This window comes from Schistocerca piceifrons, chromosome 3 (assembly GCF_021461385.2).
Source record: "Schistocerca piceifrons isolate TAMUIC-IGC-003096 chromosome 3, iqSchPice1.1, whole genome shotgun sequence".
NCBI classification, from domain to species: Eukaryota; Metazoa; Arthropoda; class Insecta; order Orthoptera; family Acrididae; genus Schistocerca; species Schistocerca piceifrons.
The window spans coordinates 739,300,954-739,316,263 of record NC_060140.1 but is presented as its reverse complement, the minus strand read 5'-3'; the positions used below and the strand labels follow the sequence as shown (position 1 = coordinate 739,316,263).

The 15,310-nt window shown below is 38.4% G+C and overlaps 1 protein-coding gene across 1 annotated transcript in view; it reads right to left on the bottom strand.

Moving 5' to 3' along the window:
• Positions 1 to 15,310, bottom strand: part of LOC124789653 (TNF receptor-associated factor 6-B) — an 89,565-nt gene that overhangs the window by 72,893 nt on the left and 1,362 nt on the right. The window contains exon 2 of the mRNA XM_047257086.1: positions 6,064 to 6,105. Coding sequence (XP_047113042.1) covers positions 6,064 to 6,105 — 42 coding nt within the window. The remainder of the gene's footprint in view (positions 1 to 6,063; positions 6,106 to 15,310) is intronic.

The window sequence follows — 15,310 nt, the reverse complement described above, 5'->3', positions numbered from 1 at the left end:
GAGACAGCAAATCGCCGCAAGTCTGCGCGCACCACCGCTGGCTTCTGGCTTCTTAAGCGCTGGAGTCGCGAGCGCTAAGACAGTTCTGCATTCGCCGCTCAGTTGTATACTCGCCTCCGAATTGTGTACTTGGTAGTCAGTTGTGTGTTCATCGCAGCAGAGTTGTTGTTTGTCGTCAGCCGACGCTGACCTAGCCGCTCCGACTCGAACTAGACAGATTTCTGTAGACACCGAGTTCACTACTGTGTTACTGTATCTTCATTAATAAAAGATAAGTACCGACTTTTACTTAATATGAGTGTTTGGGCTTTCATCTTTCTGTTCACTGTTCCAGCGGACCGGTCGGCCCGCTATTAAAAGTGTGGCGGTGACTTCGTAAGCCATTTCTACAGCCAAGTGTTTGTCGCTACGAACACCGCCACAAAAGGAACTCTGATGGCACAACAGTAAATCATGACATTCTGCATCCCCATGCATTACCTTTCATGCAAAAGAATCACTGTGCCCTTTTTCGAAAAGACAATGCTCGTCCCCACATGGCACGTGTCTCTATGAACTGTCTGCACGGTGGCAAGGTATTCCCATGATTAGCAAGATCCACAGACCTGTTCTTGATAGAACACATAAAGAACCAGCTCAGATGTCAACAGCAGTTGTGGGCCAGTTGGCCTTGGGAGAGGATACAACGGCTTTCTGATATACTTCTCAACCGAATCAGAGCATGCATCCAGGGTAGAGAGGGTGCACTATCATACTGACAACAGATCCTACACTGCCAAATTTGGCCTGTGAGCCTCTTAGTCTAATGCCACCTCCATTGACTGTTTGTCCTAGCAGCCCTTAGAGATATACAGGATGTACATTAAGTCTGAGAACACTTTCAATTATTTATTGCACAAGGACCAAACCTTGTACAGATATCATACATATGTCATTTTGAAGACAATCCCTGAAAGTTTTTTTTTTTTTTCATGTATACCGCCATAGTATAGTTTGATAATTTGCCGATAGTCAGCACTAAAACAGAAATGTGGTGAGTTCAGGTGCGGAGCAAGCTTTCTGCGTGTTGGAGTTCGACAAAAACAAGTGTGCTACAGCTGTTCAAGAGATGCTTAAAACCAAGTACGGTAAGAAGCCGCCAACAAGGAAAGGTAAATGTTTTTTGTGCCTTGCCACATCGAAAACTGTACGGGCCATTCTTCTTCGCCGAGAGCACTGTCACAGGATATTCCTCCTTGGACATGTTGCAGCAATGGCTGATGCCTCAAATGCGGACTCTCCATTCATCTTTCAGCAGGATGGGGCTCCACCTCATTTTCATCAAGAAGTTCGTGGGTACCTGAACATGGAGCTGCTGCATCGATGGATCGGCCGTGCTACAGAAGGGGACAGCTGTTTCATGAAATGGCCTCCCCAATCACTAGAGCTCACTCCGTGTGACTTTTTTCTGTGGGGACACATCAAAGATCTGGTGTATGTACTGCCTCTACCACATAATGTAGCAGAGCTCTGGGAGGGAAAACGCGAAACAAGTCAACGATGCCATGCTGGGATGGGTATGGTGAGAATTCGATTACTGTATTGATGTCTGCCAGGTCACTCATGGTTCGCATACTGAATGTTTCAAAATGCAATATGTATGATATCTGTACAATGTTTAGTTCTTGTGCAATAAATAATTGAAAGTGTCCCTGACTTTATGTACACCCTGTATATGGGTGCTATGCCATACAGCCATAATTTTAATGACAATTATTAGCTTTATTTCAATTCCAATGTCTGAAATTTTATGTGGTTTAAATATTATCTTCTTATGAAGTATTTTATATGATGAGAGGATTTTGCTCTTAAATCTGTTCATCTGTTACTACAATTAATTGTTTGGATTTTCTGATGAAGACACTCACAGTTGGTGTCGAAACCAAGTTAAATTAAAATCTTGTTGCAACTATATGGCTGACCTGATTTTATGATCACTGAAACAACATCACATACTCCTTCAACTTGTGAAGTTTCATTTTGTTTCCTGCTAACATTCAGGGCCTCACTTTTTTGTCAGGCTGTGCATTATCATTAAATAACTACAACAAATTGTGCTCCTCAAACTACTTTCAATGTAGTAAAAGTAACAGAAAAGCTAGTACTTTGTTAAAACATGTTGCTTGCCATACCTATTTTGGAAAAAGATGCAGCTGCTGTTTTTCTTCTATTGCTAACTTGACATCTACGCAAGTACACAAATCAAATGGCTCTGAGCACTATGGGACTTAACTTCTGAGGTTGTCAGTCCCCTAGAACTTAGAACTACTTGAACCTAACTAACCTAAGGACATCACACACATTTATGCCCGAGGCAGGATTCAAACCTGCGACCGTAGCGGTCGCGTGTTTCCAGACTGTAGCGCCTAGAACCGCTCGGCCACTCCGGCTGGCACTGGTACACAACTATTTATTGTAGAACAATAGTTAAATGTATGACATAAGAAAAGAGGTATGTTTACCATTTGTCAAACAGCTGACAGGTATATTCAGTTTCTCAATTTCCACAATAGAATTTGTAGATGTGGCTACCAGAGTATGTTTTAAATTTCTACTGATACTACAGGAATTCACAATTTTGTGTTTTATCTCAGAGGAAACTTAGCTGAACTTAAACAGCCCCAAATTTGACAATGGACAAAGAGGCAACCTCAACAAGGAAATAATTTTTCTTGATTGGTGACTCCATGGAGTGTCCTGTGTACCACGACCAGATATTGGATATACTTAGAAGGAGAGACAGCATTGGTCGTATTTTTTTGTTTTATTAACCGCAAAATCGATTTTCGGGACCAAAAATCGATTTTGCGGTAAATAAAACAAAAAAATACGACCAATGCTGTCTCTCCTTCTAAATAATTTTTCTGTTATTACTGGAGTTATGGACCTTTGAAGAGCCACTGGCAAAGTTTTCGATTATCTCCTGCACACACTATTCTTATTGGTTGCTTCTGTTGAATAAATCCTTTGATTACTTTAGCTCCAGTGTCCCAATATATAATACTGCAAGAGAACAGGGAATGGAATTATAGATAATAAGCCAGCTCCCTAGTTTTCAGGCTAACTTTTAAGTGCAAAGATACTGAACCATGTTTGAATTCAGCCCATCTTTGGTGTGAGTGGCTTCATTGCGTCTGTCCTAGAGTATGCCCATCTCAGCAAGCCTCTTTATGTACTGTAGATCTCTCTGTATATTTCTGACCCATCTTTTACTTCTTCCTTTCTTCTCTTATAACAAACATTGTGCGAAAGCACATTATTCTATATGTACTAGCTATGATTAGATTAGATTTACTTTCATTCCAATTGATCCGTCCAGGCTGTCCAGGATGTAGAACATGTCAGATAAACAATAAAACATGACAAATATTTACAACTGAAACAAATAGGCTTATGTACCTTCTGCAGGTCCCAAGTGGAATGATAGTCTTTTTTTTAAGGAACACTATATGAAAGAATCATTTTACAAACACTCATTTACTAAGATAACATTAATGCACTGAATTTAAAATTAAAAAAATGTGTTGTTATTTATAAGGTAGTAAAAATATAATAGAACTACTACAATACTTATTTACAATGAACACATTACTGCACTGAAATGGTGCAGAAGTTAGATTGTACTTCACACACACACACACACACACACACACACACACATACATACATACATACAAATTGGTACAACTGAGAAATTCATCAATGGAGTAGGAGTTGGCCAACAATAAATCCTTTAGGCTTTTCTTAAACTGAATTTCATAGGTTGTTAAGCTTTTTATGGTTGCTGGCAAGCTATTGAAACTGAGTGTTCCTGAATAGTTCACACCTTTTTGTACAAGAGTAAGTGACTTTAAAGCCTTGTGGAGATTATTCTTATTTCTAGAACTCATTCCATGAATTGAGCTATTGGTTTGAAAAATTGATACATTTTAATGACAAATTTCATTGCGGAATAAATATATTGGGAAGCAGTGGTTAGTATCCCTAGTTCCCCAAACAGGCTTCTGCAGCATGTTCTTGAGTTCACACCACATACCACTTTTATTGCACGTTTTTGTGCCCAAAAAACTTTAGCTTGGCTTGATGAATTACCCCAAAAAATAATCCCATATGACATTACAGAGTGAAAGTAAACATAGTATGCCAGGTTTTTCACTTTTGTATCCCCTATGTCTGGCACAATTCACATTGCAAATAGAGATTTGTTTAGATGCTTCAGAAGTTCTGTGGTGTGCTCCTCCCAGTTGAATTTATTACCAAGCTGTAATCCCAAGAATTTAATGCTGTCCTTCTATCTGCTTGTCATCATATGTTAGGCATATACTCGTGGAACACCCCTTAAAAGTTATGAACTGCATGTAGTGTGTTTTTCAAAGTTCAGTGACAAAGAATTGGTTAGGAACCAGTGATTAATGTCCACAAATATTTTATTAGCCTATCTTTCTAAGACTACACTTGATTTGCTATGTATTGCAATGTTTGTATAATTGACAAACAAAACAATCTTGGCATCTGGTAATGTTACTGATGAAAGATCGTTGATATACACAAGAAAAGGTAAGGGGCCTAAGATGGAACCTTGTGGGACCCCACATGTAATTAGTTACCAGTTGGATGATGCCTGATAGCTTAATACATGTCTCTTTCCTAATAACACCATTTGTTTCCTGCCAGAGGTATATGATTGAACCGTTTTGCAGCATTCTCTGTTACAACACAATATTCTAATTTACTTACAAGAATATTGTGATTTACACAGTCAAATGCCTTTGACAGATCACAAAATATACCAGTTGCTGCAATTTTTTGTCTAATGAATTAAGTACATTGTCACTGTAAGTGTAGATAGCATTCTCATTATGAGAACCCTTTAGAAATCCGAATTGAAACTTTGACAGTACGTTATTTGTGATAAGATGGTTATAAAGCTGATTGTACATTATCTTTTCTAAAAATTTTGAGAATGCTGGCGAAAGTGAAACTGGACAAAAATTTATTGCTATTTCTTTATCTCCCTTCTTAAACAGTGGTTTTTGATTTTAAAGATTTTATGATGGACATTGCTTCTGCTGGGGTAGTGAGGGTTACTTGAAATGTCTGGCCTGAGGTATTCCATAGCAGCATCTACAGAACCTGACAACCCCATCTTTTCTGTAACAGTTATAAAATATTTGTTAATCTTTTCCTTGTAATAATTTTGCTTTGATGTCCGTATTACAGTCTTTAATATTTTGTAGTATTTCTTGTAACGTGCTATAGCATCAACATCAGAACTATTTCAGATTGACAGATACAGTTTCTTTTTGTTTTACAAGATACCTCTATTCCTTGAGTAATCCATGGCTTCTCTGTAGACTTTGTTCTAACCTTGGTTAATTGTTGGAGAAAACAGTGTTCAAATAAGGTAAGCACTTTATCAGCAAAAGTGTTATATTTTTCATTCATGCCATGAGCACTGTAAACATCACTCCAGTGAATGTATCTGAGGAGTGTCCTAAAATAATCAATTTTTGGCTTATTGATTATCCTCTTGAACTCAGATTTAACAGATATAGCACTGAAGGAATACCATAAATCAGCATAGTTGATAATGTAATATATAAAAATGTGTTTACAAAATAATGAATGCTATTATTCAAGACTAACTGAATAATGAGATAAGATTATCTGGGTGAGTGTTCCACTGCTTTAGGAGTACGAGGGTTTGAACACGCATTTTCAATCTCAGGCCTCTTGATGTACAGTATGCACTTCAACATACTTCTAATTATCTGTATGACTTTGTTTCTTATCTTTGGTCTATGATCTAAAAGCTAACCAGACTGAGTGTATTGTTCAAACTTACAGTTACAATTTTTTAATATACCATAAGCCTACAACAATAATTATTTTTTCTTGTGGAACACATGACCTTTGCATCTGGTTTTTTTCTTGTGTGTGAATTATTTATTCACTGTGATAATTCTACACTATGAAATGTTGCATAAAAGATTATACAGACTTTCATAGCTGGGGTATACTCACAATTTCACTTTCTTGAGCACAACTTCCTCTGTTGTGAGTCATCTGTAAAATTACAAATAATTTGGTTAGATACTGGCATGTGTGTATTGTGCACACTACATTAAATAGCTCTCAATGAAAAAAAAACACATACAAGCAGCAAATGGAAGTCAGGAACATAATCGCAGAGAATATTATACACAGGTGACAATGGTAGCTGTGATGACAGCTATGCATTTGATGACAGCTATGTATTTGCTAATATGATAGATAACTATGATAGATAACTTTTCAAAATCTAAGTACTGAGTAATACACTGGGCATCTGAGGGTGAAAACAGGCATTTTAGATGTGGCATGAAAGAATGTTCACAGAAAATGAAAAAGTAGTAAGCAGGTAAGGACAGGTACTTTATGACTCTGTAAGGCTAACAACCCCCCATGAACCATGGACCTTGCCGTTGGTGGGAAGGCTCCTGAAGGTGGCAGGGGTAAAATAGAGGGAGCGAAAGGCTATTTACAATTTGTACAGAAATCAGATGGCAGTTATAAGAGTCGAGGGGCATGAAAGGGAAGCAGTGGTTGGGAAAGAAGTGAGACAGGGTTGTAGCCTCTCCCCGATGTTATTCAATCTGTATATTGAGCAAGCAGTAAAGGAAACAAAAGAAAAATTTGGAGTAGGTATTAAAATTCATGGAGAAGAAGTAAAAACTTTGAGGTTCGCCGATGACATTGTAATTCTGTCAGAGACAGCAAAGGACTTGGAAGAGCAGTTGAACGGAATGGACAGTGTCTTGAAAGGAGGATATAAGATGAACATCAACAAAAGCAAAACGAGGATAATGGAATGTAGTCAAATTAAATCGGGTGATCCTGAGGGAATTAGATTAGGAAATAAGACACTTAAAGTAGTAAAGGAGTTTTGCTATTTAGGGAGTAAAATAACTGATGATGGTCGAAGTAGAGAGGATATAAAATGTAGACTGGCAATGGCAAGGAAATCGTTTCTGAAGAAGAGAAATTTGTTAACATCGAGTATAGATTTAAGTGTCAGGAAGTCGTTTTTGAAAGTATTTGTATGGAGTGTAGCCATGTATGGAAGTAAAACATGGACGATAACTAGTTTGGACAAGAAGAGAATAGAAGCTTTCGAAATGTGGTGCTACAGAAGAATGCTGAAGATAAGGTGGGTAGATCACGTAACTAATGAGGAGGTATTGAATAGGATTGGGGAGAAGAGAGGTTTGTGGCACAACTTGACTAGAAGAAGGGATCGGTTGGTAGGACATGTTTTGAGGCATCAAGGGATCACAAATTTAGCATTGGAGGGCGTGGAGGGTAAAAATCGTAGAGGGAGACCAAGAGATGAATACACTAAGCAGATTCAGAAGGATGTAGGTTGCAGTAAGTACTGGGAGATGAAGAAGCTTGCACAGGATAGAGTAGCATGGAGAGCTGCATCAAACCAGTCTCAGGACTGAAGATCACAACAACAACAAGGCTAACAAAAAGAATAATTCAGAACAAAAATTAAATACATAACTGAATGAGCAAGAAACTAGATTCTTTACAAGTAAACAGAGTAGTACTGGTGATATACCAATCAACAATCAAGAATGTAAGGGTGAGAGGCACTTTGCCTTGTGTTTTATTGCCTTCACTACATTTGTCATTCGCATGTTCAGTATCTCACTTTCCTTAATAACATCTTATTTCCTCCAAATCATCTTCCACATCATTCCACGTTACAAAATTATGTCCTATTATTGTTGTTTTTACTCCTTGTTATAACAGCTCATAACAGCATTGTCGCTGGTATATCAAAACGCTAACAGTTAAACTTTCACAAAAATGAATTACATAAAAAATCAGCTCATCAAAATAACACAGTAGTAATAAAAATGTAAAATAATTGCACAAAAAATGTTCACAAATATAGAGCCAGAAAAAATTTAACACTTGTGTGTTACAGCAACCTTGAGTATATATTAGATGTTCCTTACCAAAATATTTGGTAAATGCAAGAAGAGAGACACATTTGCAATCTAATCATTCAAAATACAGAGCATCAGCAAAATGGAAGCATCTTTCAACAAGTGGTATACTGATTTCATATCATAGGCATCACTGGTGGATTCTCTTGGCAAAGGGGAACCGCACTTCAATGGGCAGTGCCAAATGATCAGTTACGAAGGACTACATTAAACTGTAGTTGCTAGATGGAGCTTCACCATGGCCAGGCAGCTGACTTTACTGTCTCCAACTTCTTGTCTCACATTCCCAGCCACCTCTCCTTCCAATAGTGCATGGTCCTATGCCTCAACAGTGAGGCAACTACATAAAAACGTACTTCACAACTCATCCCTGTAGGTACTATAGAAGCCGTCTTGGCTACTGCACCTGCCAGTTAGTTGCTCTCATTGTAACACACAGTGGTACCTAGCAGATTATCACCTACTTCTGTAAATACTGCAGATGAAGGAGGATTTCCTGGATGGACTGGACTGATTAATCTGTTAGATCTGAATGGTTTAAAGTGCTCTCAGGGTATTGGAACAAAGAGGAATTTCATAACTCGAATAAAGTTAATCTGCTTCTGTGTTCACTAGACTGCATGCATCTCAGTGTCACAGACAATAATATCCTGTGAAATGCAGGGTACAGCAGATCATAGTACCAAGGGAATGTAAAATAACCTTTGACCTATTAAGAATCCAGAGTGACATCTACCTCCATTCCTGGGCAATAACTGGAATCTGAACCATACTGAACACCATTAATTCAGCTTTCATGCAAATTTAAAAAAAGCCTTTTTCATCATATGTGACTTATGTATATCAATTTCCATAATTGAGTGTTCATACGGGTGGAATATTGGTGACTGTGAATCAGACAAGAACTTACATGTCTGTAACAGTGCGAGAAGTTGTTGCAATATGGATTGTGGTGGCTCGCTAGTCTCAGTATAGAGACTGCAAATGGTTGGCTGATTGTACAAGGATTAAGGGATCAAACTATGGGATCATCAGTCCATTGTCAGCAAAATACAACAGTAATGCTTACCAGAAATAAAACTGATTCAAGCATCTTACTTTGCCATATGGAAAGCAATATAAATGAGACACTCAGAACACTAACAAAAAAGTTGAAGCAAGTTCGGGAGATGTATCTCAAAAGTGGAATAGTGTATAGGATGTAGGCAGAGCACAAGTTATGCATTAAACAATGATCTAATAAATAACTCTCTTCAAAATCATGAATGGGAAAATAAGGAAGATGCTGGGTATGAGCATGGTGCTCTAGGTACTCCTGAGCTGTATCAGCCAATCATGGTGGATCATAAACATCAGCCATTTGATATCCACATCTGGATAAAATGTCTCACCAAATTATCCCATAAACTACAATCTTCAACTATCCATGTACTTCTACACCCAGTTTCTTTCTTTGCCTGAATAATACACAAGTATATTTTCATTCTTTAATAAATGATGATAGCTTTAGTGGAATTTTTGGGGAATTGTCTTCCTTTACAAACAGTCAGTTTTTGTGGTGCACTAATTGACATCAAGACTAACTCAGTAACAAGTGAAGTAATGTGACTACTGCCACTAGCCATTACATAACATTCACAATTATAAAATCTTTCTATGTATTGTATTGTGTAATTTTTTCTTCAACTTTAGCCATTACTTCTCCATCCCCCCCCCCCCCCCCCAATCTCCATTCCCCCACCCCTCCCCTCCCCTCTACCCTTCATATTTTATTTATTTTTATGAAATTTTCATTGTACCTTCTGGCATTTTCAAAATAGTTTTATTTGAATATTCTACCATGTTCCTGTTATAATTTGCTGTAATGTTCATCTTCTCTTCAGTATCTGGCTCATTGACTGAAATATTTTCTGTTCATTTGCTTCTATGTATCGGCAACAAATTTAAACATTTTCCTAAGTAGCTTTATTAAATAACTGTTCCTCTCATGATAGACACACGATCCTGGGGCAGCAGTGAAGGTGGATAAGTTGCAAGGACAGCTTCAATTCACATAAGGTATTGTTGGGGGGGGGGGAAGATCCAGATAATAATTTTCACTAAATTTGAATAGTTAACGTTTGTCCATTTCTCGCCAAATGTGGCTAACTCCACATAAACTGCTGTAACATGGCTGGTCCTTATATAACATTCAACAATCACAAAATCTTTCTATGTATTGTTTATACACCGAATACAATTGAAATACACACTCTTATAAAACTGGTTACAGAATTTAGCTTGACAAATGGTGGCAGATGGCCCGATAAAATTAGCATGTTTAAACACCTTGATTTTTACATTACAAATTCACAAACGATTCGCTGATAACAATATGCTGATTACTTTCATTAATTACTTCATAATCACACCATGACTTTTGATGCTAACATCATATCAGTGTCTGTACATTGAGTTTTATTGTTATTACAACTGCTGTTTTGTGTACTATTCTTTCAAAGAATGATCTCAGGGTGTGTTTACATTTGGCTAAACATATTTTGTGTTTGCAGTACAATCCTTCTACAATTTTTTAGGAATTGCGTATTATGCACTTAATTTCATTAGAAACTTATTAGCTTTCATAGGTATAGTAAGTGTATAGCAATACAACTAAAGCTTCTGCATGTACTGGGTTGTTAAAATGAAACTGACTATGTTTCAAGTGCCGCAGTCTAGTAAGAATGTGGTGTGGGTGCAGGAAAAGGGGAGAAATGGTCAAACACACGACAAGGGTGGTTCTAGTACATTTACTAGCATATAGTCACAAGTTATAACATATGTTCAATATGGTTTCCAGACTCAGCAACATGCTGCATCCATAACACGGAATGATCGACAGCTTGTTGCAGCATATCCGGTGTAATCAGAGTGATACAAGGACTCCAGATAAATCCCTGACAGTCACAATCTTTCATATATCCCCACAACCAGAAGTCACACGAATTCCGGTCAGAGGATCTGGAAGGCCACACATGCACATTTATAATGTGCAGATCTCACAGTAAACCTAATAGGCCCTTGACGTGTCATCTCTTCGAAGAAGCAAAGAAAGAAGATTGGGTTTAACATCCTGTCGACATCGAGGTCATTACAAACTATACAAACTGAGCACAAGTGCAGACTGTGTCAAGGATAGGGAAGGAAATCGGCCATACCCTTTCAACGGAACCACTCCAGCATTTGCCTGGAGCAATTTAGACAAATCACGAAAAACCTAAATCTGGATGGCCAGATGCAGGTTTGAACCATCATCCTCCCAAATGCAAGCCCAGTATTTGAATAAAAATGGACAGACAATGGAGGAGCTCGTGAAACCACACCACACGGTCACACAAGCTGAGTGCAGTGGTCATTCCTGCACAACATGTGGAGGAGTAGAACACCCCCCCCCCCCCCCCCCCCCCCGCGCAACAGTTCTGTGCACTTGCCGCACCGATCATAGTAAAATATGCCTTGTCTGTCAAAAGCACATTCCAGGGCCACGTCATCCATTTCCATGCATGCCAAAAATGTAGGGCAAAGTCATGTCATTGTAGCCTATCTTGGGGCTTCATTTGGTGCACATTCTGAATCTTGCAGGGATACCAGTGTCAAAAGCACTGCAAAAGTTTTCAAATTGTTCTCCAATGGAGAGGCAATTCCCATGACACAGCTCGAGCACTGGCTGCAACATTTGAGCCATGCACAGCATGGTTGGCTATAGCTACAGCAACTTCATCAACAACTGCCATTGGAATGGGCAGCTTCCCTGTCCCTGCTGCACCAGCTGATTCACCTGTTTCTTCAAATTTCTTGATCATACTCTTTAGCCAATTTATTGACACATGAGTGCTTTGCAACTATTTCTGTTGGTGATATTCCCACTGTGCAGCACAGCTATTGCTGCCAATCCGATAAAACAATCTTAACAGCAGTTCACAGTCTTCCTTCTCAATAACTGTGTTTCGTATGAAAAATTTCAACCTTCTTCACACTATACTATTGACAGTCACTTCTCAAAAAAGAAGTAGGAAACATTACACATTCTGACAACTTACTGTGCCATATTTTCACCAAGTGACAGTAAGTGGAACTATTATTTTTTCAGCATACTCTGTGAGCACACCAATTAATAAACTTACCTACGATGTTTCATTGTCCTGCAACATATACAGACCACACTGCAACACTCCGAACATTGGCAGTTTAATTATACCCACCCATTATATGACTCCGCCTCAAGATTGTGTGATAATATCACAGTCTTGTTAACACATGACATTCTTCTCTTTGTTTTATACTGTCCCATTCTGCTACATTACGAGATGCCATGAGCTGTGAAGCAGCCAATGGGTGATCAGCTGTGCTCTAGGCCATAGTCTAGTAAGTGGACAGTTGGCTGGTGGTCATGCTCACATAAAATGCTGTTCAAAAATTGCAGCATTGCTGGTCTAGGTCATGAATGCTTACACAGCATACACAGCTTATTCCATACTCTGACAGTATGGAATAAGCATATGATTGGATTGGACTCAGTTGCTTTGAGTGGGTGTATTGGACTGTTCTTACACATGGATCTTCTACAGTACAGGATGTTCGAAGTGTTTGTGGTGTGTGGATGGTGATACAAGATATTATGAAGATTGGGTGGGTGGCGGAATACCAATTTTAGAAGAGTGGGAAGAATTGTGGGAAGGATGTTCATTTCCTATACCCAGTGAACCACTTCATCATCCCTCATAGCATCCAGGTCCTGTCTTTTCTGGCATTTTCCATCTAACACATGCACTAGAATGGCTTACGAACATCACAGAAAATCTAAAACCTAAACAAATCCAAAACACTGTTGTCATGTGGAAGTTCCAGTCCTATCCAAAGGCCTCACGCTCAGCCCCACACCCAAGGTAAACCATGAGGGACGCTCTACAGGGGAAACACTTTATTTTCTGCCAATCACTCCAACCAAATCATAACAATGAATCTTTCCTGTACCAATTAAAGCTGTCATCCAACCGCGTATCTTCCCGCTCCACAAAACCAGCTTCAGTTACCTTCTGGGAAGTCATTATTTTCAACTTTGAGATATATAGTGCACCAAATATCACACAACAAATTGTTTTTTTCCCACACCTTTGGAAGTTGTAGGAGACAGCATTTAACAATTATTATTAAATATCTTATGCAAAATATCAAACCATAAAGCATTATAATTGCTACACTATGCTCAAAAACTGTCATGGAGATATGGAGAAATACCATAAACCATGATCAGTAAGCAAAATCTTTTTATATACTATAGTTAAAAAATAAATAAATATAAAAAATAAATAACGAAGACTATTCTTTAGCAATCTTGACAATTAAAACTTAGATTCAGCTAGGGTACAAAACAAGCATCTACAAGTAAACATGTAGCAATGTTTCTCATGCAGTTCAGGTAGCCAGGTATTGTGTGATGTCCAGTCCTTCAGTGAATTGGGCAGTGTTGGCATCTTAGGTATATATTGCTGAATTAATTGCACACACCTGTTGGTACTTTTCACATGATGCAATAACTTGGAAAGTGATGGCTGGTAACTGATTGTTATATTGTACAATGAATTACTGGGCTTATGGAGACTGAAGGTTCAACCAACACTGCTAAATTTCCTAAGAGAACCCATGATCCAGTAAAATTGGTGGCTGGTAGCTTATCCATTTCTAAATTAAATTGTATGAAAAAGCTTTTACCAATACCCATACAATATTAATTTTAATTATTTTCAGCTACATTGAGATTAGGTTGTTTTAGTATCATAAATTTTATGTTTGACAGATTTTTATGGGACAACTAATCCTCTGAAGTTGGTAGCATTTAATAAAAGCCGTTGTGGTAGGTGTAGAATTTTACTTACTGAAATTTATGACTGCTACAGACAAATCACAAATGGATATGCTCATATTACCTGTAACTGCCGCATCGCTTTTTCAGAGTTGGGGGAGCAAACTCATCCAAGCATAATGGATATTGTACTGACCTCTTAATAGCAGATGTAATACCATTTATGACTACAGAAAAATAGGGTCTAGTGTAGCAGGGGATACAACCCGTCGGCTTTGGACAATGACGTCACAAGTCCCCAGATAGCAGTTTACCATTTTCGCTTTTGCTGTTATGTTTCAGTTTCGTTTTTTTACTGATTGCTTAATAAAGTGGATCTGTTTATTCTATCTCGTGAGATTTTTTTTTAAAAAGCCAAAAAACACTTATCAGCCACTGAAGGGAGCTACAACACTAAGAAGAATCGCTTCTCGATTGGCGGCTTGTGACGTCAATGTCCAAAGCCGACGGGTTGTATCCCCTGCTACACTAGTCCCGAAAAATAGCAACACTGAGTGCACTGCTTTAAAGGATATGATTATCCTGTTCAAACCCATCTGGCATGACTTTTACAACATGATACCCGAAGAAATAATGTGAATAAGGACTGTATGAACATAGGTAGATATCTTTTGAAACCCCGTTAACTAAGCTATTTGAGGATATTGTGCCTCCAAGTGGTATCATAAGCCTTCTCAGGATAGAAACAGAAACCAATATTGTGTTATCTGCTTTGGAAAGCCTGTTGGACAGTCACTTACAGTAGGGTAAGGTCATCATAAAATTATATCTCTGAACCAAAATTGTATAGCAGTTCCTAAGTAGCTGGTGAGAACTACACTATGAAAGCCACAGGGGCATGTATGGTCCATCCCAAATGCCACTAGGGTTGTTAAAATTACATCCTCCCATTAGTCAGGAAAGCTTCATGTGTCCAAGACTGGATTGAGAAGGGAAAGAATGATTTCTTCAGCTTCCCTCAAAAGATACCACAACATGGTAAACTGAATTTTGCCTTGACCAGGTGCTGTATATTATGATGGAAAATGCTATGATGTTCAGCAATTTATACCAGGATCTCTTTCTGTTCTCCTTAATAATTCAGCAGTATTTTGCCATTGCTGCACAAATTGCTATGAGATTATTTGCAGTTGGTGGGCATTTGATCCGCTGCAGAGATTTACACCTGCCCTGATTGAAGAACAGCACCCTCCATTCCAATGAAAGGTAGGTAGTCATTATAGGTGGCCTGGAGATTTTGTGTGGATGCATTATTGGCTTGGCAGATCCTGTTGGTAATGTGATCCCCCTACATCTAGTGTACGCTCAATGTTTAAATAGTTATTTGAGTGTGAAGTGTCAAATTGTCCTTCTTGAGATCTAGTTTGGCAAC